The sequence below is a fragment of the Zophobas morio genome, unplaced genomic scaffold (assembly GCF_036711695.1).
Source record: "Zophobas morio isolate AGI-343-1 ecotype UQ-CSIRO unplaced genomic scaffold, CSIRO_AGI_Zmor_V1 ptg000017l, whole genome shotgun sequence".
NCBI lineage: Eukaryota > Metazoa > Arthropoda > Insecta > Coleoptera > Tenebrionidae > Zophobas > Zophobas morio.
This window is the reverse complement of record NW_026972122.1, coordinates 17,719,195-17,746,314: the sequence shown is the minus strand read 5'-3', so window position 1 is coordinate 17,746,314 and position 27,120 is coordinate 17,719,195. Positions and strand designations below refer to the sequence as shown.

The 27,120-nt window shown below is 33.8% G+C and overlaps 1 protein-coding gene across 5 annotated transcripts in view; it reads left to right on the top strand.

The window, feature by feature from the left end:
- The window catches only part of LOC135130171 (death-inducer obliterator 1-like), a 33,368-nt gene extending 9,280 nt beyond the window's left edge, over positions 1-24,088 (top strand). For 2 of the 5 annotated variants that reach the window (XM_064057515.1, XM_064057516.1), the window contains exons 5-19: positions 272-408; positions 8,382-8,634; positions 8,689-8,901; positions 9,295-9,432; positions 9,487-9,639; positions 9,841-10,335; positions 10,388-10,532; positions 10,585-11,076; positions 11,207-11,329; positions 14,709-14,846; positions 14,934-15,242; positions 15,570-15,785; positions 17,354-17,506; positions 17,602-17,846; positions 23,250-24,087. In XM_064057515.1, coding sequence (XP_063913585.1) covers positions 272-408; positions 8,382-8,634; positions 8,689-8,901; positions 9,295-9,432; positions 9,487-9,639; positions 9,841-10,335; positions 10,388-10,532; positions 10,585-11,076; positions 11,207-11,329; positions 14,709-14,846; positions 14,934-15,242; positions 15,570-15,785; positions 17,354-17,506; positions 17,602-17,846; positions 23,250-23,636 — 3,597 coding nt within the window. In that variant the 3' untranslated portion in view covers positions 23,637-24,087. Of the gene's footprint in view, positions 1-271; positions 409-8,381; positions 8,635-8,688; positions 8,902-9,294; positions 9,433-9,486; positions 9,640-9,840; positions 10,336-10,387; positions 10,533-10,584; positions 11,077-11,206; positions 11,330-14,708; positions 14,847-14,933; positions 15,243-15,569; positions 15,786-17,353; positions 17,507-17,601; positions 17,847-23,249 lie in introns of all 5 variants that reach the window. The other 3 variants (XM_064057518.1, XM_064057517.1, XM_064057520.1) reach the window with 3 other exon arrangements.
- Positions 24,089-27,120: the final 3,032 nt, after the last annotated feature.

The following is a 27,120-nucleotide window of genomic DNA, read 5'->3' as shown; positions in this document are numbered from 1 at the left end:
CTACTTCGTAAACCAAATGCATGCCGTTTATTTTTTGGCGTTATTTCTCATTTATTTAATTTCTAAGGTTGTCTTATGTGGAGATATGTTAAGAAGTTGTAAAATATTAGTAGCATTTTCGGATAGGGATAAAAATATTGCATTTTTTTTATGTTTGATCCACAGTTTTACAATGAGTGGAAAACTTGGTGGGAGACTATGCAGTTTACATTTATTTACCTGTTTAAAATATTCTACTATATACCTCACTACAGTCACTTTTTTATTTTAGGTAAAATCTTGTGGATTACTACAAAAAGGAACCCAGATTGTACGACCAGATGGCCGCATTGTAGTCATACCGCCCATTGAACGTCCAACTACTCGAAGTCGTAACAAGAAAAGCAGTGAAGAAATAGTCACGGCAAAGTATGTAGCAAAGGTCATTTAGTGTTCTAAAATAATGTCTGTATTGTTTTAATTTCCGACTGAAAAATATTATTGCCTCGATAAATAAATTAGTAATTTAAATCCAAAGAAAGGTAAGAATTTTATCGATAAACTTTGTGTGCAATTACCTACCGAGCTTTGAATTAATGAAACGCCATTTTATGAAAAAAATATGATGTATATGTTTTTAAACAATAAGCGTTATTATTATTTTGTTTTCAATAATTAACCGGGTAAACATGAATTCTGAAATAGGTACGGTTGTGTTCAATGAAAATGGGAAATTTCAAAAGAAAAATCTGTCATTTTTGGTAATTTCTCATTCAAAATAATATTACGTTGTTTTTATTTGCTATTTTGACATTTTTATCATGAAATTTCAAATTTGATTCGGTTGGGATTATCGCTTATCATTTTGTCACTGACATAACACGTGGGTTATCTACGGATGTTTCTTCCATAAAGCAAAGTTTTTCTATATTTTGAGCTAAAATCAAAATTAAGGTAACTGTTAAAATATGGACACTTATTAGGGCATGATAGAGAATTGAGGGATTCAGAGCTAAAGTGGACCAAGTCCAAAAATAATGATTTTTGAGTTACCCTTACCAAGTAATTGTCGAAGATTTGTACTTCTCAATTCTATAATTAACCAAATCCATATTTAAAATATTAACCCATGTTATGGGAACATTGTTTTTATGTTGTGAAGTATTTTTCAGAACGTTCAGTGGAAAAATTGATCAAGTCCAAATTGTGATAATTCTTTGTTTTTTATCCTTCGTCCTATAAACCCAGACAAGTAAAATATGCAGATTTGTTGCTTTACATTCCTCCAGTTCACCACAACTATTTTAAAAACTTAACCACAAGCAACTTCCACCAGAAAATCTTTTGTAACACAATCAGTTGAAATGAAAGACGAAGAAATAATCCATAGTGAAATAAGACAAGCAGTCACTAAGGGTATCTCATACAACTGATATAAAATTGTATTGATAACGTATGCAACTTAAGTCTTGGACCTTTTTTTTATTCGTTAAAAAAATTGGAGCAACATCAAAACCATTTAATTACAAACATTTTTGTAACCCTTTATTTATATTACACTAATAAGTGGTCCATAGTCTTCTATTCCACAAAATTTTGTTCTGATAAAACCTCTTAAGGTACTGGATGGTATTCAGGTCAAATGCCAGCCTAGTATGGCACACCATACTAAAATTTTATCTTTAAACTTATGTTTGCCTTATATTTCACATCATCGGGACAGTTTTCTATATCATCATTGTAAAACCCCTCATTATCCTTAATTTATAACTGGGTAATGTGAAATATTTTGCATCATTCAAGATGATCCCTCTTTGTTAATGTTTTTGGCACTTCCTTCGTTTACGATACTTCAGACCTTTTCTTTTAAGTTGTCGACTGATAAATGGAAACCAAACAAAAACAGCTTTTGAGTAATTTGCAAAAGTAGAAATTTGTCCCAAAACTTAAGTTACATTTATTTAAAAATAAAACGGTTTAATGTTAATTTGTTGGAAAGTTCACATATACTTGTCACAGTCTCCCTTTATCTGAAAACTTTTGGATTACATGATATTTTTGAAACGATTCATTTGATTATATCATTTGTTTGATTTTGTGTGAGTCACTCGGTATATACACTTATAGAGGGGCTAACGTGAAATCTGGGCATTCATTAATGCATAAGAGACGTTTCAAAGACGAAACGTGTTTTTTTATATTTTGACAGATCAATAATTACCATGTTGATTCCATCTAAATTCTTTATCGATATAAAAACCTAAATATTTTGTAAATTTAGCCAAATTGCTAGGCTAATTAAAAGTTTGTAACGTCAAAACATTTTTATCTCTGTTTAGCAGTAAATCACTGTTCAGCTTTATTTACACAATTTTTACTTTGGCTAGAAACAATATCGACTGTTGTTTCTGTAATACCAATGCAGGTGTCAGCGTGTAAAGCATTACATCAGCGTGGGCTATACAGCTTAAATAAAAGGTCATAATACAATACCTCCGAGTAAAAACCATATAAGTCCAATTTTTATCGAGTTTGAGATTATTATTGTACCACTAGAAAGTGTATAAAATTCTACACAAAGCATATCTTATTATGAAAAATTTAAAAAAATATTAACGGCGTTCTCTCCAAGAATTTAAGCAGATAAGTACCAAATTTGAACTGATTATTCGAAAACAACCAGACAAGTCGACTTATCTCATTTTACTATATGTTTCTTACAGACATATCGACTTATCTGGTTACTAGCGTCTATTGATGCACTCTTCTAACGAGATAAGTGCACTTATCTGGATTCAAAAAATCAAAAAGACGGAGAAAAAAAAATAGTGCGAACTACCAGAGGCAAAACCGGTTGGAAAAACAACATATTACAATATTTTTCATCAACAGAATTTGTCATTCAAACAACCAAAGTCAGATACCTGCTCCACCTGTGACACATTTAATATGAAAATAAGAGCAGAAGAGTGTGAAGATAAAAAACTATAATATCAACAAGAATTGCAATGTCATCAAGAACAGGCTGAATTTCCTTACGAACAAAGCAAGAGATATAAAAAAATGTAAAGATAACAAACAAATATAAAAACGGTAATTTTTGACTTACAACAATGCTTGCCAACTCCATGCTTAAGTACGTCAGTGATCTTCTATAAGAGACAGCTATGGACTTTCAATTTAACTCTTCATAATAATCAAATAAATAATACACCATTTTCTTACATGTGGCACGAATCTATGTCAGGGCGTGGTGGCAATCAGATAGCTTCTTGTCTATTTAAATATATTCAAAACCTCCTCGATGATGTCAAAGAAATTACACTTTCTTCAGATACATGTGGTGGCCAAAATAAAAATAATCATGCAATTGCAATGTTTTTATACATTATGCAAACTATCAACAGACTGGATCATATCGATCATAAATTTCTTGTCCCAGGCCATACACACATGGAATGTGATAGTGATCATTGAAAGAAAGGAAAAAACACTGAAATTGAATTATATCATCCCTACGACTGGTATCGCCTCGTGGAATCATGTGGTAAGAAAAACTAGAAGTTTAAGGTTGTGAACATGGAAGGAAATGATTTTCTTGTGTCGCTGTTGAAACGAATTTTGGTGCAAAAAAACATTACCGAAGAAGGCGACAAAGTAAATTTTAGAAATATCAGGTGGTTTCGTTATGATAAAGATAAAAAAGGCTGTGAGAATACCCCTTTTAAGTGCATTAACTACATCAGACGCTAGGAAGAGGAAAAGAAAAGTGCCATAATAGGCCAGAGCCAACAAACAAAGACAAAAAAGGAATCTTTTGGAAATACTGAAGCTAATACCCAACGAGTTTCGACATTTTTACAGGAACGTTCCCACCGACGAAAGAGTAGATCCCGAAACAGCAGATTTTTCTAGCGATGAAGTAACAATTTTTTTTGAAAAAATATTATTTGTTTTTAAATTTAGTAATTTTTATAAAATTAGGTAATGATTCTGTTGTATTTTTTATTATTTTTTGTTGCAATGAGATTCAATTTTTTATATACATAGTAATTTATTATATTTACTTTTCTAGTTAATAAAGGTTTCTTATATATATCTTTCGATTTAATTAATTTTTTATTAAAAAAAAAAAAAAAACAAATAGCAAATACATACATACATAAGTTACTGCTACCAGCCAGATATGTTGCCATCAATGTTTAGCGAAGATTTCTCACTTAGCATTATCATTCTACATAAATTATAATACTAAAAAACTATGTATTTAATAAAACAACAATAATATGTCAAAATAGATACATTTTTGTATCTCAAATCGATTTCTAAATGAAAAGTAGAACTTTGATGACAACCAGATATATTCAAAACTGAAACGCTAATACCCCGGAATGTCTATATTTTTGCAAAAATGGAGGAGAGTTATAAAATGTTGTTTTCAGTTCCTGTAAAGTTGCACTATATCGACTTACCTGGTTTTTACCCGGAGGTAGTGTATAAATAATAAAAATGATATAAGCCCAATAATAGACCCTTGGGGAACTCTATAATGAATGCAATAAAAGTCTGATCAGTTCCTATTTAAGGTTACTTGTTGAATTCTACTTTTTAGGTAACTCAATGAAGAGATTTATGCTAGACGGTGGAAATTATAAAAATACGTTTTTCGAAATAGAATATCATGCATTACACAGTCAAATGCCTTGCTGCGATTTAAAAAACGAGTTTATATGCTCCGATACCAACCAATATCATAAAAAAATCTCTCTGTTTTTGCTGGTCTAGATCGGCAATTTTTTGTTTCTGAGTAAGTAAAAAGAGATTTTAAAGATACACTCTTCAACGAAAGTTTTTTGATACACTGTATGTTTAACAGTACTTCATATCTTTATATAAACTGGTTATAAGGGAAGTAAGATTTAGGTTAGGTGAAACACTCTGTAAATATGATATGTATAATAACGTATTCAAGTAAGCAACTCATACTCAACAATTTTCGTTAACAGAAGTAGCAACGTCTGCTTTTTGTTGGACGCTGAGTGTGGCTTATTATTTTTTGCTGTTTTTTTGTATATTGGACCTAGCTGCATATTTAAAGTCTCTGACTGGTACCATCATCAGAGCTAAATAATAAACAGAAAACTTGTTTACAAAACATTAACGTTACTACACTTACCCGAATTACATAATTAGTGACACAAATTGGGCTTGAGGCCTGCCGTTAATAGCAAACTCAGGGTCTAACGAGGAAATGGAAAGAACACGAAATACAAAGGTAAATTAGAGATATCTATCGAGTTTTCTAGAAATAAAAAGGTAATTGGCGCCGTCCATCAAGTGTTCTACAAATGCCAAGTAGAAAAATGTATAGAATCACAAATATTATTAAAAATTGTCTTTTGAGAAAGATAAAACTAAATATAAAGAACAGAATAATAAAAAAGCAGACGTTGAGAAAATATTTAAGAAATAGTTAGTGAGGAAGAAAGGAAAGGAGTATTGAACCAGTTTGTTTGGGCAATCAACTTCAGTCCAAGGTCATATCTCGTTACACTGGTACCTCTGGAGTGTCTTTTAATCTCTCGTTTTAACTCCGGTCCGAACTGATACGAGCACCTATTGTAAACTTTTCATAAAGTTTTGATGTCCCCTTTTTAAATCCGAATTACACAATTCATGCAAATAGAAACAAACGTGGAACTAAATAAGTCCGAAAGTAAATGTGTAATAAGTAAAGAAGTCATACAACGACAGAATTTTATATCGCAAAAAATGTTACAGTATTATTAAAACCGCATTTCTAGATTCGATTTTGTAAAATGTGTCTCATAGAAAAATAACAGTATTATGACATAATTTATAATAAATTTTGTTAACTCTCTGAATGCTAATATTGTTTAAATAAACAATTATTAAAATAATTTTTAAGGTACTTTGCTTCCTAATTCAACATGAATTGAATATGTTTAAGTAGTAAATACGCGTAATTAGAGTTGGGTAGATATTTGCCGGACTAGAGTTAATGCCATGCCTAAGGAACGACCTGCTGGGGGTCAATTCTCAAACTCGTTCGCGTGTAGTGTAAGAAGTAAAGATATAGCGACATGCGCAGAGGCGGAGTTTAATGGAAAATTGAGTGAAGTATCTTTTCGTTATTCAAAGCGGCGTTGAAACATGTTCTTGCTGAAAACATCGGTCTCGTTTGGTTTAACAGTTCGCCAAGATTTTAATCCTGGAATAGGGAGATAATTTTGACTTGTCATACCACCGTTGATATTGTTCAGATGTAAGAAGTGTGCGTAAAGTGGAAAACATTAATGTTGAAAAAAAAAAATAGACCGATTAGACGATGTCTACTTACTCTACCAATAGATGCGCATACGAATGCCTCCGTATATGGCAACAGCTGCAAAATATAGGGGAAATTTAAATGCGATGGTTGGTAGAACTCACGGAGTATCGGTTTAAATCCAAGAAAGACTGTTTTAATCTGTTGCCTCCAAGTTTATAGGCAGCAAAACACGTAGTATCGATGTAAATTATTGATTCAAATTATTATTGTTTTTTTTTTAAGTTTTCTTTACAAATTGCGAATATGTAATGCATTTTACGGCCTTTTCAATGCAAGTTTAAATCAAAATAAGTTGAACACTGACTAGAATACAATATGTCCAACAAAGTAAAACGGCAATTCTTTTGATCTGCATTTTAAGGAATGTATGAGTAAACATTATAAACATAAATAACATTATCAATTACTTGTTTGCAATGTAAATAACAATAAATTCTCTTTATTGTTCAGAACTCGCAGAAATACGACTGAAATATGACACTAATAATAATAATAATAATTAGTCTCATACTTTTGAATGTTTCAAAATATGTGGAAAATGAAAATTATATATAATAACTAAATAAAATGTGTAGGGGTATCAAAAAATGAATAAACATAATTAAAACTGAAACTTATGATTTTTTTCTTCCTGGTTTTATTAGAGTTTTAATTCAAGATAATTATTAAAAAACCAAAAAAATTAAAAAGTCTATTTAAAAAAAATCGATTTTTTCAGTCCTACGTATTAGATACCAATTCTTGTGATTTTTTACAATGATGCAGATACAAACTAAATAATATTTGAATTAATTGAATAAAACTACTAGAGACCTACTATTTGCAACAAACAAAAATGTATTTTTGACGAGGACTACCGCAGCCAGCAGATATTAGACTTTTAATCCATTGTGTGTTTTAATGATAGGAAACACTATAAAGCTATTATTAAATTATTATATTTGCCCATTCGTAGACGTTCGAACATTTGCATGAGTTCAAAAATCGACCCTCTGTACTATAATCTTTTTTGTTCAAACCATCGAAGAAAACATCAGCTCGTGTGTGGCTATTCCATTAGTGTTACACTGCACCTATTCAATACGTGTCTTTGCAAAAATGTTGATGACGTCATCACAAAATTTTGTTAAAGGAAAACTCATTTGAAACCTAGGCGCAGCACGCTTATTTACATTTACGTTAACGTTATATTGTACATATCTTTGTTGTCACTTATAAGGATTCTCATAAAAAAATTAAATTCGCATAGTCAAATTTTATAATTTTTCGAAAAAGCTGGATTTGTTTGATTGTACTTCAGGGGCGGGGGAAGTTCTGCTTAATAAGTCAGTTTCTTGAGAAAATATATCATTATTTTAATTCTGTGGGTATCGTTGGTGATTTTTAGAAATAGCGACGGTTACGGTTTTCAGATTTTTATTCGTTGCTTACGGTTGAGAGTAAGAGGGAGAAGTTTTTAAAAGGGTGTTTGAATGGTCGACAGGTAGGTTCGGTTTTGGAAAGGTGGAGGCCGATAAAGAAAGAGTTTAGAAAATTATAGAAATTGGAAGAGAAAGTAGGAGCATAGGGTAGGTAGACGAAAGATATGACCTATTTACAATTGTACAGATTTACATATATATATATAGTTTAGGTCGATCACGTGATTTTGTATGTACGGTTGTTCCTACAATTCAATTTATTTTCCAACGCTTCGAACATTAATTTTTTTGTTCTTCAGGGGTGCATAAATTATTTTTATCACTGAGGCTGTAATTGCCAAGGTGCTAGCGCGCTCAACAATTTAATGTGCCTCTGAAGAAGAACAAATGATGTATGATTGAACCGTTGGGAAATAAACTGAATTAAAAGAATGGTGTTTTTTCTTAAGAAACTCTACGTCGTATAAATATGTACCGAGAAATCTACATACAACGAAATCATTAAAAAATGCTTTCAAAAAAGCACAGTTAATTTTTAAATTGTGCGCTGATGGAATAAATGTGAACTGTAAAAATGAATTTCTTTAATCATATATAAATTTTGGGGATATAATATTTTTTTACTGCAGGTTCAACCGCAAACCTTTAGATGAAGAACATGTATCGGGAAACGAACTGGATAGTTCTGGGGAGGATGAAGAAGAATCAGAAGATGATCCCAATAAATTGTGGTGTATATGTAACCAGCCGCATAATAATAGATTTATGATATGTTGCGATACGTGCGAAGAATGGTACCACGGAAAATGTGTAAATATTACAAAAGCAATGGGCCAGCAAATGGAATCAGAAGGAAGAGAATGGATTTGTTTGTTTTGTAAAGTAAGTTCTACCCTATCCGTGTAAGTTTGAATTTAATCAATGAAGATGATGCAGGATCCCATGTTAAGAAGACCTCAAGCTGCTGCAAAAAGAATTAGGAAAGCCTCTCGTAATTCAAGACAATCTTCCGATAGCAATAGCAGTTTGAAGTTAGTTGAAGTTAAACCAAATACAGTGCCGTGTGTCGTTTGTCAGAAACCTTCCAGGAATAATTCCATTTTTTGTAGTGAAGCTTGCATTTTGACTCACGCACAAGGTGTTGAGAGAGTGAGTACCTAATAGATTTATTCAGCAAAGAATTACAGTATTACTTTTGTAATTTCAAAATGACAACTACTGGTAACTATTTTTGTTAGAATTTTGTGATAAAAAAAACGGTTGATGTCTTAACCTGAGAGGAATAACAATAGTAAATAATCATGGTAACAACAGTAATAGAAATATTAATAAATAATAATTATTTCATTCTGTAATAATAAAAGTAATGGACGTTCAAAAATAAATTATGATTTTAAGGAGAATATTTTTGTTTTACATCCTGTGAAATATAATTATAAACTTTAAATTGCTATTGTTAAATGGTTACTTCTTTTTTGTCTTTAATATAAAATTAAGTTTTTAATGTGTTTTTTTGAATTTATATATATATTTTTCAAACAGGTAGTTGTATTTGAACGATCATCAGGTAACATGTTAACTGGAAATAAGGCTCCTAGCGCTGCTAATCTTGAGCAGTGGCTAAAAGACCACCCTGGATATGAAGTCGTAAGGTCTGCGGGAAAAATTGTTACTACCAAGGTAATATTCACTCTTCTTTCTCAGTGATAAATTGATAATAAACTGTTCATGCAGACGCAGCTAACAAGTCAGTCAAAGTTGAAACTAATTAAAAATTTGAATAATGAAACACGATCCCCGGTATTTAAAAATAAAAATTTTAATGGAGGAGTAGTAACAAAGAGTATTCCAAAAAGTCAGCCACATTTGACGAAACCTGCAAATAAGGTATTTAAATGACACCGGTTTAAATAAAAAAGTAAAGTTTTCACTATGCTCGCTACAACAAATTTATCTTCATTTTTCTTAAAAATTTTAACTTTATGTCAATTTTAATTATTTTTAAAAATGTTAAGTTACTTTAGAAAGTGGACTAATATATTTGACATGTATTTTACTAACCTGAAATTATCTTGATTATCTTTCTAGGCTAATATATCTGGACTAAAAATTATTAAGCAAATATCCCCTTCTCATCAAAAGGACAAAGTGTATAGTTCTAGCAAAGAATCAATAATTTCATCGCCAACTAAAATTAAAACTATACAGTCGCCTATAAAAGTAAGTTCTTCACCTGTTAATAGAGAAAAGTCAGCACCAACAAAGATACAAAAAGTTCGACATGCTGATCAGCCGTCATCAAGTACACCCCAACCTAAACAAGAAAATATAAGAGAAAATGTTCAAAAAACTATATTTGAACAATTAACTAATAGATTAAAAATGGTCGATGATTTAAAAGTATCAGAGGAAGATTTAAAAGATATTTCAACTGAAATAGAGTCTCAGTTATATAAATGTTTCGGCGATACTGGACAAAAATATAGAAATAAATACAGAAGCTTAATTTTCAACATAAAAGATATCAAAAATCAAACCTTGTGGAGACGAATTTGTGAAAAATCTATTAATCCGTACCAGCTGGTAATTCGGTAATCACTGTCATTTATAAGTTTTTGTTAATTTACTTTTTTAGGTAAGATTGTCTCCAGATGATTTAGCTAGTCAAGAGCTGGCGCTATGGCGAGAACGAGAAGCAAAACATCAGTTAGACATGATAAAAAAATCAGAACTAGAATTGTTGAAATGTAGTCGTCAGTATGTTTTAAAAACTCACAAAGGTATATTGGTGCTAAGCGTCAAAGGGTTGTAGGAAAACTTATTATTTTGCAGGGGAACAAATTTTAGAAGATAATCGTCCTACAGATCATATTGACAACACAGAAGTAATTACTAGTTTAACAGATGTTGAAAAATCCGAACGTAAAATAGACAGTTCAAAAGAAAATGATAGAAAAAACCACAAGCACGGTCATAAAGAAAAGGAAAAAGATCGCAAATCCAACAAAGAAAGAAGTGACAGTAAAAGCCACCATAGCTACAGATCATCAAGTAGAGATGATCGCAGTAGAAAAAGATCTCGCAGTAGGGATAAAAATTCAAAACACACTGACAGAAGAAGACCTAGAAGTCGTGGAAGAGACAGACACAGGAAATCATCACATAAAAGTTCCAGACACAAAAAAGGGTCACATCGAGGGTCTTCAACAGAAAAACTTGATAAAAAGAGTAAAGAAATTCTTGAACAATTGGTTGACAACAAAATTGTACCTCCGTTGGAAGACAGATTATGGAAACATGTTCCACAAGATGACATTTTATCAGGTATGAATTTTATTGATATACAATTAACAAATAGAACGTGGTACAATGTACATGAAATATAAGCGATTTTATGTACATTTAGTAGACTAGCGTATTATATTTTGTATATCTAGAGTTATATATTTTTCAGCTCCGATCATAGAAAGTGATAGTGATCATGAACCAACGTCGACTGTAATAATTCCGACTCCACCACGAAATAGTGAATCTGACGATTTTTTAACAAATCAACCCATTGGTGAAAATAAAAATGGTATGTATTTGTTTCTATAATGAACTCTATGCCTGTATTTTCAACCTTTCGTTAAAAAGGAATTCAAATGTTTTAAGTTTAGTGTGAAAGTATTTCTTATCTTAACAGAAACAAACACACTGCTCAAAAAAGTAGAATTTATTTAACCTCAAAAAAATTTAAACAAATCGTCATGTCCCAAACGACTACGCACTTTCTCGTGGACTGTTCTCCAAAAATATAGAACATGATTAAATACATGTAGATAGTCCCATCCTATGGTTTCGAGCATGCAGTCTGACGACGGGCGAATAAGAGATGGCGCACCAACGATTCGCCGTTAAAGACAGAGACTTTAAATATGTTTAAAGTCTCTGGTTAAAGACCGGCAAATAGCTTGGACACCAATCGCTTGCCTAGACTACTCGCACAACACCAACAAAACTGTTTTTAAATCTACCACTAGATAGAAGGCGAACGAAAAAACGTGTTAACCTACCCCATACATTCCGTTACAACTATTATCATAATTTATAACGTTTCCTGATCAGACTGATGCCTACCCCATCTTTTCGAATATTTATAATCTGGCCTGTCCGAACTGCTGCGGAACATTTCTAAACCGCGATCGAATTGCGATACAAAATTTTTCGACTGCCAGATACTTTAAGTTTAATTTATTAGATATGTCCTTTTAATTCATAATTCATGACCAAACCCCGTTATAATGCTCAGTTGAGGGTTTAACGATCTCGCATATTTGAAAACATTTTAATTAGAGCGGCCAGCAAAAGGAAAGATGACAGCACGTGGCCAGCGCAGATCGCACAATTTCGTTCTGGTCGAGTCCATTGTGAGCTGAAGGGAGATACCATATATCTAAAAGATACATATAATACCGTTCTAGGAGAATTCGGCGCGACCGACTTGGCGCGAGACATTTTGGCGCAAAGCCAACTTGGCGCAGGGACACTTTGGCGCAAGCCATCTTGGCGCGGGCCATCTTGGCGCGAATGAACTCGCACCAAGAAAAATAGATATAAATATACAAAAATTGCATCCGTTGTTAGCATAACCTAATTTTTATAGTCACCAACGCGTGGAGGGGTAATGTCGACTTCTCAATGGACACAGGGGCGCTTCGCGCCCTGCACCCCATTATAAACATACTCCTAAACGTGGAAGTTCTTGCTCCGTGGATCATTTAGTTATTGGAATTTGTGCGAATGAAACTGTGTATTTGGTTGCCTACACTTGGCATAAATAACAGAGTGCCAACCACAGTACGAACAATAAAGATTTTTTATATTATATACAGACGTACTCGCGCCAAGATGGCTTGCGCCAAAGTGTCCCTGCACCAAGTTGGCTTTGCGCCAAAATGGATTGCGCCAAGTCGGCCGCGCCAAATTCCGATATAATACACAGTGGCGCGCGTCTACTCGCTGTTTAAGGTTTTTTCCTACGAGCGGTTGGTGTGTCTTCTCGAGTTGCTTTGTGTTTTCCAGGGTATTTCTTTTATAATAAGTAAAACAGTCTTGTTAAAGACTCAATTTAATTATTTAAATAAAAAATAATTAATGAAATGTTGTATGGTACGACACTGGTGACTTGAAGCCGCGCAGCCTAAGCTCCGCCCATGTCATCTTCTATTCTGCCGGCTGCTCTAACAGAAAATACATTTGTAATTTTATTTTTCGTAAATTTGCTCTTGTTACTAATAACACTTTTACAGCGAAAATGTTTATGACATCGGAGAATGCTTTTAAGTGCTTACGTTTTCTCAAAAGTTACTTTATTTTGGCTAATTTATTTTATGGTGAAACAGGTTGTCCGCTTTTTAAAAGAACAACGGACTACTAGGATAATAATCAATGATTTTTATTTTTTTATAACAAGATTAACACTTTTAACGTTAACAATAATAATAATAATAAATAACATGTATAATAACGTACCTAATAGAAACAACATATTTAAATAACATTATTAATAATAAAAAAATACATAACATAACTAGCACCCTACCAACTATACTGAAACAAAATAAAAAATACCTTAATTTATTTTTACACTGTAAAAAGTAGTATAATATTTCGTTGAATAAATAGCAGAAGTAACTATAAAATTTGCATCCATATGCATGATGAGAAATCTTATGACAAATCTAATAAATTAATAAAAGTTAGGGGAAACGGTTTAGACAGTATTTCGTCCTTCAAAGTGCAACCAATGCATACCAGATATTTGACCATTCCCTACCATGCATACTTCTTTCTTTTTCAAAAATACTTGTACCAGCTGTAACAACTAAAGTAAATAGGACCAAAGCAAATACACATGGAGACATTTTATTGGACGATTAGATCACTGCCAACTTGTAAACGGAGAACACTTTGAACATTTATTGTAGCCCCACTCATAGTTTATTATTTATTAGTATTTTCAAAGATGACGTGATTTTACAATATCAGATGTTTTTTGTGAATGTTTTTCTATTTTTTGTATCAGTAGAAATAAATATGTCCAAGCTATTTACCGCTAATGTGACTCGATATAAAAGTAATAATCAGTACGCGGGAATTTATCTCACCGCCGCAATCCCCCAGTTGAAGTAAGGTGTGTTTTACGGCGAGTAGCGGGGACGCTTTGAGCTGGTCCACAAGGTCGCAGCCAGTGCGTCGCTAGGAGTGATTACAGCTAGTAAAAAAACTGCTTCCATATTACTATATTACTTCAAATAATAATACTGGATGCCCTTTTTAATTTTTCAACCACAGGACCACAGATTTGTGATCTTGAAATGTTATATTATGTTGATGTAGTTCAAAAGAAAAATATATTTGTAATCAAACTATCGCCTCGACAGCACTGGATCTAGCGTATGAGATAGAATTCCGCGCGTTGGTAATAATAGATCTAGTGACTTTATTTACCGCCCTTTGACGGCGCCACCTCTTATTCGCCGACCGTCAGACTACACGAAACCATTAAACGGTACTATCGGTATGTATTTAATCAATGTATAGTACAAATCCTATTTTTTTTTTATTTTCGTTGTAATTTCCCGAGTAACTCTGTAATGCCTTAGAAGAAGGTGTCATACCTAGTTTCGCGTTTACTGTTTTAGTCAATAATTTTACCCAATCTCACATCAACAAATTGCATTGTACCTAGATTTCAAGAAAATTAGAAGAAGATAGAACTCTTATATTGATTTTAAAATGAATCTTAATAAAAAAAAAATCACCTTTTCTTTATTAACAAACTATATTTTTTGTGAATACTTTATTATCGTTTGTGATGTCATATTTTTGTTTTTCGTGTATTATTATTTCTTGTATTAGGTGTAGAAACCTACCGGAAATAAAATGGAATTCTATTGTTACGTATTTTCCAGAAAAGCTTTTTGGTAAGGAAAGAGTCGAAGAAGATGGGTTAACTACTTCTCCGCAAACGAAATCGGATGAAATTTGGAGAGGTGTTATTAATATGATAGATGTTGCACAAATATCAATCACGGCTCATGAAGTATCAGGTAGTACATATTCTGAAAAATGGAATTAATATTTATTTCGTAATTTAGTAGTTACTGATATTAATGGTATTGAATTATTTGTTGCAGGGGATTGTAATGGTTTATCATCAGAACTACCTGCAAATTTAGATATTGTGGGTAGAATATCTCCTGATACAGTTTGGGATTACATTGGCAAAATGAAATGTTCTAACAGCAAGATTATTTCCATTGTCAGACTAAATGCCATCAATGTAGAAGAGAAAATGCCATATTTAGCTCTCTACAGTTACCTGTCCAGCAGGAATCGACTAGGGGTCGTAAAAAGTACAAATAAGGCTGTAAAGGATTTTTACATATTACCTTTAGCCTCACAGAAGCCCATTCCGCAGGCTTTGTTGCCTCTTAATGGTCCAGGTGAGTTTCTCTTGAATGTGTTGATTAGGTTGTGTAGGTTAATAAGGTTCGTTTTTTAACTCAGTTTTGTAGTTGACAGAAAATTATTATAGGTTTAAATTGAGAGAGGCGCGCCAAGTGACCGTTATTTGTTTAGAATTTATTCATAACATAAAAATTGGCACATGCCAGTTATGAAATATTTTATTGATTTTGGTGCGTAAACTTGCTTTCTGTGTTACTACAAGACGATAATATTATTTTTATTTATGTATTTTTACCATAATAATAATAATAATAATTTTTAACAACAAAAAATGTACTAAACGGAATATATTATTTTTTCAGGTTTTGAAGAAGCTCGACCAGCACTGCTTTTGGGAATTATAGTAAGAGATAAACGAAAACGACCTTATGTTGATACAATACCACCTATTGTTACTAGTTCTAAGAAAACAAAAATAGACTTGGTAATCCCTCCGCCGAGGTCTTACACTCCACCACCGTTAAAAGAATCGAGAGTAAAACTGCCCCTTCCTGCATCAGATATTGATCAAGACGGTGGTAAGTTTCTCAGTGAAGTAAATTTAATACAGTTATAGCGACTTTCAAAACGGGCTAAATTTATTGGCCCGTGAAAAATTAGTAAACTAACGAGAAAAAGTCGGTCGAAATTTATTCTTCCGTCGCTTCTCTGAAGTACAAGTGCAACAAATCCCAGTTCTTTGAAAACTTGTAAAATTAGAAAAATTAGCCGCATAAACAACGCCCCCCCAGCGCCTGCGCTGTGAAGGCGCAAATTGCACAAGTACAAACATTGTAAAATATACAAGTACTCCATACAGATATTAGTCTTAGGCAGTCAAAGAAATATCGTATTTACAAAGCATTCGGTTTTGCAGGTTCAAAATTAAGTTGCAAAATTTTGTTACAATTTTTTTTCTCGGCAAAATTTTGAGGTGACATCGTCAATTTTTTGGGTGGATTAAACAAATGTATTTTAATTAAAAAATTGAAGTCTTGCAAACGTTTTAGGGTAATCACGGTACAATAAATAGTTAATCAAAATTTATTCGTTTATCCCCTCCCAAAAAGCCGTATAAATTTAGTCTTTGACGTTTTTTCTATCTCTATTAATTAATGAGAAATCGAGCTGAATGACTCACTCTGTATGTCTTAATATGAGAATCTTTATCCTTACGAAAATGAATGAAGAATAATTCGCACTATGAGAGCAATACTCACGTACAATAAGTCAAAATTTGCCGAATTCTTAAATTCATCATTAATGCATAAAAAATTAATGTAGTTTTAGTACATGTAAGTATAAACGGTTTTTAATAGTTTTAAATGTTTGTCTTGCATTTCCGAAAATTACGTGTGCACTTAATGCAAGACTACCGTATCTCAAAAATAAGTGAAATGCACGTAAGCTATAAAGCTATGAGATTTCAGTCGATGTTGATAATCTGATACTCCTACTAATTTAGGTACAAATTGAACACAACCAATGCACAATGTCTTCTGATATAGTTAAGAATTGACCGAAAACATGGAAATCAATTTTTCTTTGACTAGGAAAGGTAGGAAAGTTAATTAGAGCGAAATAAAAAATTTAAAATTTGTCAAAAGTTCCATCGTATAGAAAGGAAGTATATCAGGAAATAATAGTCAGTCAATTTCCGAACATCACGACAACGGCGGCATCAGACTTAAATGAAAATGCTTAAACAATATTTATGAAGGTCCTTTATCAATACGTAAAAAACTACGATGGACTGAATCAATTATGTATAAAAAACGAATAAAATAAAATTATAACACATTTTATAACAATTTAGTCATAGTAGATGTTGAATGAATTAATACTGTGATCGTTTTGTGTTTTGTTATATTTTTTTCATTACAATGTGTTGCTAGTTTGCTCTTGTCTTAAATTTATTAACACATAATTAAATCATCATTACTCAAAACATGCTGTCTTTGAGTTAGATGAGTATTGCTCTCACAGGGCGAGTTATATACTCGAAAATACGGTTTAAGGTGTGCAGTATATGTATATTGTGCTTCATTGACGAGGAAAATTCCGTCAAAATAACTTTAAACCTTTAAACTTTATGATTTTTTTTCAGATGAACCGTACAGTCCAGAGGATTCGGATCCTGATAGTATTATACCATCAACAACAGAAAATATTCCCAATAAAACTTCAAACTTCTTGGAGTCGGATGTTGGTACATCACAAACTTTTCAACCATTTGCTAATAAATTTGACGATATACCAGGTTAGTGTGAAATATGAAATTGTAGAGAACAGCATGAACTCATTGACAAGGATTAAATGAGATAGCACATTTTTTTGTAACATTTTGCTTTTCAGGACTAGAGAATGCAGCACTACCTTCAAGCACACAAGAAATTCAGCGGCAAATGGAAAAACTTAATAAAGAAATTGAAATGCAAAAATCAGAAATAAATAGCATATCACAAAATATTGCAACTGCATCTACGGAAATTGGGACGACTGCCCTAGCTAATATAGCTTTACCAAGTAACTTGCAACAAATTTTAGACAGTATTAAGACCATTGGTGCCACAGGTACTATGGAAGTACTTGATACAAAGGTATGTAAGTGTACGATGGAATAACCATAAAATTAATGAAGCAGTTAATAATTTCACTTTTTAATTTTGATTTTGTTAGAGAGCAATATATATATATGTATATTGCTCTAATAGCAATGTCCTCTTTGCTAGTCTTTATATTTTCATCGAGACAGTACGAATGTAATGAAGTGTAAAATGCATTGAAAGAAATAAAACATGTAGTTTGTGAAACATGGGCGGTTGATTATCGGCGTTACCATAAAATTGAGCCGGTTTGAGAGGTCAAACGGAACAAAGTCAGTCTGACCAGATTACAAAAATAAATCTAACAAAACAAAACATTTTAACTTTAAACCAACAGTGTCGGTAACGATATGATACGGAAGATATAAAGAGTGTCGATAAAATTCCGCACAAAATTTATAATTCCAATAATTGACGTTTTCTTGAAAAATTCTTGTGCAACACGATCATATTTTTTAAAGTGATACTTTTTGCCGTAGATAGTTATCTTTGATTCTAGGTTGCGAAATAATTCTTTTGCATTCGAATATGCAAAAGCATTTCGCAATCGAGTATCAAACAACGTTTTTTCGAAAACTGTGGTCCAAACTTAGTAAACAAGCAATCTTAAGTATAGTAACGAGTCCAACGGGAGACTTGCCACTTTCATGTTTTCTCGACGTTTCATGACCCCTAGAGTAGGAAAAAAGTGCCTTATGTTTCCATTCCGGGAGAGCTATGAGTAGACTCGACTAACGTAACTTGCTTTACTGCGCAACTCACGTGATGGCCCTTTTTGTTCTGATTGTCACTCTGCCTCCTTTTGACAAGCGCTGTTCCTTTGTCGTGACTATTTGTATAGTGTTAACTACAAGGTCACATGACTCCACTAAACTTAGTAATGGAATGTTAGTTATAATGCCTTTTGTGCGACTGGTTACGGCTTCAATCTTAGCATCATAAATCAAGGATTTGTCTCAATATCTTGCCACCTCAATATCTACTGCTGAGTAATCCCCTTAAACATTTTTGGTACATTAAACCGACACAAACACAATTTACAACTGTGGGTTTGCTTTATTAACTGCTCCACTGTTGACTTCACAATACCTGTTATAATTGTTTGAAAAAGTTTTTCTAAAATTTTTTAATTTCACTAAATTACTAACAACAAGTTATTACATCTGTATGTAGCAAAATTGAATTACATGCAAGTAGCCTATCAATTTTGTGCGGAAATTTATCACCACTCTGAATAATCTTTAAGTCAAAATTATCAAAGTGTAGTATTAAAATAAAACTGAAGCAATGTAATTAAAGATGAGCGAAACCGTGATTTTGCGATCACGGTGATCACAGCGATCGTTCCTTTTGAATCACGGTGATCAAGTAACGGCGAGCGACGAAAGTAGCGATTTAATACTTGGATCACGGCGCCGGCGTGAACCGCGATTATTCACGGTTCTTTCTTGTCACCGTGATTTGGACGGTGATCGCAGGAACGGTGATCGTAGGAACGGTGAAACGGTGTGCCATGTGAACAGCAGAAAATTCCGATACATCGATGAATGAATAAATAATAATTGTTGGGATCAAATAAATAACAACAAATAATAGAATCTCGAAAGTTGTTTTGTTAATCTAATCAATGCATATCATTACTTGGTCTTAGTACCCGTAATGATAGAAGTCTTGCCTGAATGCCGGTCATTTTCGGGTCAGTGGTGGGTCTTAATAATAATATAGTAAATATAAATTTATTGCCTACATAAAAACATCATATTGCATAAAATGCATAAATAATTAAAAAAAAACTCTCCAAATGACTAGATGTCGCTTCAGATTTTATAACAGACTGTATGAAAAGAAAATAAAAGCCAAATTCACCATTCACTGTTTCGTATTACCGGGATCAATTTTAAAAGGGAAAATCACGGTGACCGTTACTTGCCGATACCCGACACGGTTACCAAAAGTGACAAACAGATCACGGTGAAATAATCACCGGTAGTGAAATATCGCGCATCTCTAAATGTAAAATTTACTTTGATGATGAGTTATCATAACTAAGGCTCTTTCGGAAATGCAATACATTATGAAACAGAAGAGATGTTAAATAATAATTAGTCAAACAAAATGTAAAGTATGTTAAGAGTGACATAATAAAGATGTAATTTTTATATAAAACGTAACAAAAATTTAGCGACTTCCCTCGTCCTCGAAGTATAATCATGCTCACATAAAGCCCGTACAACTTCACTTTTACGTTTTGTCAAAATCAATAGCTTGGATACAAAATCATATTGTCATCTCTACGGGATTGCAACAAATCCATCTTTGTCGAAAAATTATAAGATTTGGTTTTGCGAAGCGTAGTACATGTTTGTTTTAACTGAGTTTTTCCATTACAAAATTTTGTGATGACGCCATCAACATTTTTTGCACGGACACAGAACGGGTGATCAAAAACTTTTCAGATTAGGGTAGGCTATGGAATAATTTTGTATGTCTGTGACACGGTGATTAAGTAACTTTCAAACTTCAAACCTGTCAAATTTGAATAAGGTTTAGAATGGTGTTCACGTTGGAGTAGAAAACTTTTATGGTATAGGCGTACTTTCGTAACGCACGTAAAATAAATCAAGAATGGGAGTACTCTGTACCACACTGCATGGCGGAATTCCAAGAAAAATTCCAGAACTTTATTTTGGATTACAAAGATTTTGTGAATCATTTAAAGTATTCCGTGGGGCTATTTCACGAGACTGGCAGTGTTGGAAGAAAATAAAAAACACAATGTTTCAAACGCCGTGGCGGACTTAGATGACCTTACCCGCGGAATATCAAAGAAATGTAAAGAAATTAACAATTCTCTGGAAACTGCAACATGTTGTCGGTGGGGCTCGCCGGACAGCTAGACTGTATCTTGTGTCAAACAGGGGTCACTTGTTGGAAATTTATTTCTTTTTCTTTCTTAAAAAAGAATTACGCGGGATAAAATTAAGGTTACTAAGGTTCTGTTTCCTGAATGAACGACTGCTTACAAAAAGAGACAAAAGCGAGGAAAGGCGGTAAAAATAGTATATTTTATATCAAGAGACTAAAGTGCACGATGTAATCCCGAAAGTGGAGATTAGTACCCGAGCGTTAGCGAGGGCAATAATCACTTGAGGGATTACATCGCACTTTAGTCTTGTGGTGTACATACTATTTTTAGCTCTCTCGGGATTATAGATACTAAATTTTAAATTGGAAGCAAATATTCGAAATTACCTGTCATCAATCGGGATAGTAGAAGCGGGACACAGAGGGAAGAGTGAAGACTTGAATGTACGTGCCACGTGGTACAGTTAAAACTGCTAGTGTGTGGGGAAGAATCTGGCATGTGCAGTCAAGTCTGTTGGAATCAAAATTGCTCAGTGTGTGGACACAAGTCACTGCACGCTTGAGTTTAAATTCAGTTACTCCGTTTAGAGAGTGCGGGTTTAATAAAGTTACGCCGTTTAGAGAGTACGGGTTTAATAACTTAAGACAAGCGTGCACACTTTTAACTGCACAGTCTTCCCTCTCAGTGTGTGGCCGCCTTAAGCCTTGTCGGGTAACCAAGGCTATAGGTGTAAATAAGACGAGTCATTTTGAATTTTTCGATGTAGTTGTATTATAGGGTCAAAAAGAGCCACTTTAGTCCCGATTTACAGTGACTAAAATATCAATTTTAGTCCCGGGAGGGCAAAAAATCCTTTTAAATTCGCTACTTTGGAATTTGAATCGTGAATTTTGACGTCTTCCTTTTTTTGACATTGTTGGTATGAGTCAGTCACAAACATAAAAAATAATTCCATAGCCTACCCTAATCTGAAAAGTTTTTGATCACCCGTTATATCAACTTGGATAGATACAGTGTAATACTAATAACAACAGTACTTCCAAATTCACGGGAAATTCAATTAAGTCGATCTAGATTTAATCAATATAATAAATTAATTCATTATTTTTTTAAGTCATTCGGTATTGGTAATTCTAAAAACTATGAGTGCATTTAGAAACCACCAATAATAGTAGGGTCAACATCATCAATAATAATAGAGTCATCATATTTTGCATATTTCAGAGAATTAATATTCGGCAAGGGGATAAACGAATAAATTTTGTTTAACGATTTACCATGATTGCGAAAACCTTAAAACGTTTGCAAGATTTCAGAGCACTCGCTTTTATAGTTTCATAGTTAAATTACAAAATGTTATACAGTTTTGATATATATATTTTTTTTTTAATCTGGATGTCTAAGGTAAAAATTTCATCCCATTGGTGGTGGGGATTATTAGCAGAATTTTAGCTAATCATCCCCACTAATTTGGATAGCGTTTTACCATCTACAATGTCTACTCCTAATAGACACAGAAAATTTGTCAACAGCCGATCCAATAGTTTCGGAGATTCTCTAATAAAAATCGACACAAAAGACAGACAGACGAAAAAGGGAGACCGTTTTCATACTGTCGAGATGATGAAAGTGGCCATTCGTCTGATGAACCCTATTACCATATTTCCTTACTCTCGAGAAGTAACAAAAAAATACATTTTTAAATTAATTTAAATGAGTGCATTAAAGTCTATTGTGACTGGATCATAGGCTTTGTACCTTATCTGTTTCACATATTGCTAATGTTAAAATTTAAAAATGTGTATTGAATTTCTAAATTTGTAATATATTTTTTGATTAAAATTTTGGTCAAGTATAGTACGCCAAGTGCAACAAAATTGAATGAAAACAGTATTTGTTGGACAATATTAGTTCCTTACAATCGAAAATGGACTTAACACACCTTATACACTTACCTTTGAAGTATCCAATAATCCCTTTAAGTTATTTGTAGCATATGTATTGGTAATGCCTAGCAGAGAAAAAAACATAATAGCTCCAAAGGTGTTTCCCAAACGAATTATATGTAATTTTTTTCGTTCAACTGCGTTTGAACAATAAAATAATTTTGTAGAATTCATTTATTATGTTGAATTACTAATGACAATTGTTTCTTCACAAATTAATAGCTAATTGCTTTAAATATGTATATTATGCATATTATGCAGGTGATCAATATGATTTAATTCAAGAGTTTCGTAGGGATCTGTGTTTATGATGTTTTGCATATAATTCCTTCAGTTATAAAAACCATTTTTCATTTCTTTGTGGACCTACAACTTCTATTTCAGTTTACTTTTCAAAAATTAATGTTGAATTAAATTTTTCCGTTTTGTATTATGCACCCTACATCATCATTCATCACCTACGTACGACCATTAATTGAGCGCTAGGGTCTCGTGGGAGAATATAGAGTAGCGTGCGCAACTAGTTTTCTTTAGTATTTTATTTATGGTATATTCTTTGTTTATTTTATTTTATTTTTTTTATAGTCACAAAATTCTGGTTTATCGCAGGAGAATTCAGATTTCACCATTCCATTGATGTTACCTACGACATTTTCTCGCCAGTCCGTTAGTACCAATGTGGAAGATTTTCCAGAAACTACTATACCGTTAAATTTACCATCTAAAAAGAAAGTTACGTCAGAAACTGATAAATCGGGCAGCGTTTTGAGTTCTTTGTCGGAAGAGGACTTAATAAGAAAAGCCGAGGAAATGCTAGAGGACTCAAAAAAAAATTCCAGAGGAGATGCTCGTTCAATTCCTAAACCTACACATTCATTAACTAGTGTAAGCAATTCAATTACACCACGAAAACTGCCCAAGGTGGAGTTAAGTCAACCACCGATTCCAGGATTAGAAGATACAGAAATTTAAATATTGCGAAACACTAAAATATATATATAAATGGTGTAAGGATTTCATTGTTACTTCATTTAAATATCTACACAGTGAAAGAATGTTTACATCATGTTTATGTAGTAGTCACGTAGATCTATTAAGTTGTAAAAACATTTTTTTAGCCGAAATTTATCTTTTTTGTAAATACTTTTTTATTTTTAAGTTGTGTACAGAACAACACTATTTTTCCCATTTCATTGTATGCAGTTGTTTCATTTGTCTTTAATATGTTGTTCTGTTAATTCTAGATGATTAGTGTGTGAAAACGCGAAAGAAAACGTTGTAGAATATGTATTTTATATTTTTTGTTGCAATTTATATAAAGAAAAGTTTGTGTTTTTATGCATTGGCAACATACCTACAGTTTCTTATTATTGATTGTAGTCATGTAAGTAAAATAGTATTAGAAATAGAATATCATTTATTATATAATTAATTTTATTGTAGAAGTTTATTACAAAATCAAATTCTCTGATTTATTATAAAAAAATGTTTTTTTTTTTTCATTCGGTCGAACTGGTTTAACACTTTTTACCAATTCTTGCGAAGATGGCGTTGGGACTTTCCCATGAACATAACCGAAAGCCATTAAGAATGACGAATAATACATTAATTTGACAAATTTCCTCTAGTTTTGGTGACAGTTCAACGCAAATGAATTTGACCAGTGAAATGGCTTCGTTTAACTGAAACTATGAACCAATCCCAGACAGCCTACAAATTCTTGGTAAGGGATAACCCAACCGAGAGAGTTCGCAGTGCATCAACAGGATCGAAACATTACAGAATATTCAACAATATTAAAAGTAGATGTTATTGGATAACAATTTCCCGCGCTGTGGTGCTGTTATTCGGACTTGCCTCTTGAAACATTTTAGGGTAAAAGTAAATTTTTATGAACTATTGTAATCCTCGTGTTATGGATTCTTATCGCAGGGCCACATTTTTTTGATGAAAAAAATTTGTCAGTACTACTGCAAACTATCACTTTCAACATTTTTACTACATGCCGCACAGAATATCCTTAAATTGCTGGGTGCGATGACTGCGATGTTATGCAATTTCGCTGATGTTGACACGTGGTCTAAATTTTTGTTTATTGTTTGTAAATTTCACAGTTCATTGTAAAGATTTTTAACTGTTTGTAGTTCTAACAATTTAACAGTCTTGAAATTGTTTAGAAAAACCACGTGCTAGGAAATTCACATACAGTGTCCCAGAATTCGCGCCATTCCCGTGCATGAGATGTTGCCTGTTCCGAACTGTGCCGTAATTCGCAAAAAGAATTGTCCATGCTTTAACCGTGTGAGAACTGGAAGGTGATTAAGTTGACCAATAGAGAGGCTGCTTTTATATCCGAACGTTTCTATGTTCAAAGTTATCTATGCCAAGAACAAAAAATTGGGTAATACGAAAGTTGAATGAATTATTTTCGAGTCCCCCTCCGTCAACAAAAGGAAACAGAAGTGTGGTTTTATAAATTTAATCATTTTGACAATTGTTTGTCATAAACTGTCACGAAGTTCATCACTGACCTGAAGAGACGCTTCTGCGCCAAAGAAGACTGATTAATGTCCACAAGAGACTTCAAGGTTTACTTTGTGGATGTTTTCGGTATGGATTTATTTATGTACACATATTTACCACGGTGGTAGAAGTAAGGTGTGGAAACAAGCCGCTCCAATTTGTTGAATAAAACACGCATCCCAGTAGGCTTATTTACTACGAAATAGTATGCAGCACAGTATGTCCATCTATGTATTAACATTTCAACTTGTCCGTGTATTTATGAATGAAATAAGTGACAGATTCGTTGGAGGGAAAATAAATCACAGCACTACGGTTTGTGGTTGGTCTTTGGTGTGAATCGTGTGATTGGTAGATGATTCGACATTTGTGATTGGGTAATAAATGACATTGGCATAAATGTCAAAGATTTAATACAGTTTTCTATTACTTAATTTCAACTGATCTCTCCAGACGTCGCTGCGGTGTGGACAGATAATGACATATAATCCAAACCACGCGATTTGTGTTTTCTACCAATGATTTTGAGGAAAGTTATGAATGAGGTTTCCACACCTTACTTCTACCACCGTGATATTTACAATGAATGACATTTAAGCAACGTGGTTGTGTTGGAACTCTGCGGCGGCGAGGAGCGCGGTGTTCTTGTGATCTTGCTGCTTCTATGGACGATGGCGGAGAGAGCGAGTTGTGCTTCCATCAGGCCTTTTCTAGTCTCGCTTCTCGTTTTCGCTTCTGCGTGGTACGCCAGCCAATTAGCGGTGTTCTTTGCAGGCGTACGGTTGGTTGCCTATAGCGCAGGCAACTTGCTCGCCACAGTACCCCCTCTCCAGTGACGTCGTCACGGGTCATTGGTCTCTAAAACGGACTGGTGTTTTAGTTTGTCGTCCTGCTCTTGTTGTTCTGCGACCGATTGTGGGTTCTGGCTGCGTTGTTGTTTGTAAAATTGGCGGTTCGGCTTCTTGTGGAAGGAATGCTGGTTTGACTCTTTCGATGTTGACAGTTGTTGGCTTGCCTCGTACAACAATGGTTAGCGTTTTTCCTCTTCGAGCTGTTACTGGGTGTGGTCCGCTGTATGGTTGTTGCAGCGGTCTTCGTAGTTTCAAGTCGAGCAACATTAGCTTGCGGCCGTACGTCCGAATTTGGCTGTTGTTTGCTGCAAAAAGCACCGTTTCAGTGGGGCATGGACGTTGCTTACCTGAAAAGGCTTTTGGAATGACTGAAATCTCGGCTCCGGTGTCGATTAGGAATTGGATTCCGCTGCTCGGGTCCGTTACAAAAAGGCGATATTGCTGCTGTGTTGTACCGTCGTGCACCGCCTCGAGTGCCGACGGGGAAATCAGTTTCCCGAATAGTTGCAGGGCTGGTGGCACTTCCGGGCTTTTTCGCCGAATGTCTCATGGTAATAACATAACCCCTTATTCTCGTTGACACGTGTCCGGCTTCTCGAGTTCGAGCGGTGACGTCCGTTGCGGCCATATTTGTTTGTATTATAGCCGCGTCCTCTGTCGGTAACTAGGCGTTCTACGGTTGCCGTCAATGTCGCGATCTGCTTTTGCATGGCTTCCAATTCCAGGGCGGCCTTAGCGTCTGCGAGTTCCTTTTCAAGTTGGGCGATTCGTTCAGCGTTCGTCATGATGTTGCTTGTCAATCGGTGTATGTTCTGTGTTGTTGCGTTTTCTTCTTTCGTCGAGGGTCACCAGTTGTGGATGTTTTTCGTGTGGATTTATTTATGTACACATATTTACAACGAATGACATTTAAGCAACGTGGTTGTGTTGGAACTCTGCGGCGACGAGGAGCGCGGTGTTCTTGTGATCTTGCTGCTTCTATGGACGATGGCGGAGAGAGCGAGTTGTGCTTCCATCAGGCCTTTTCTAGTCTCGCTTCTCGTTTTCGCTTCTGCGTGGTACGCCAGCCAATTAGCGGTGTT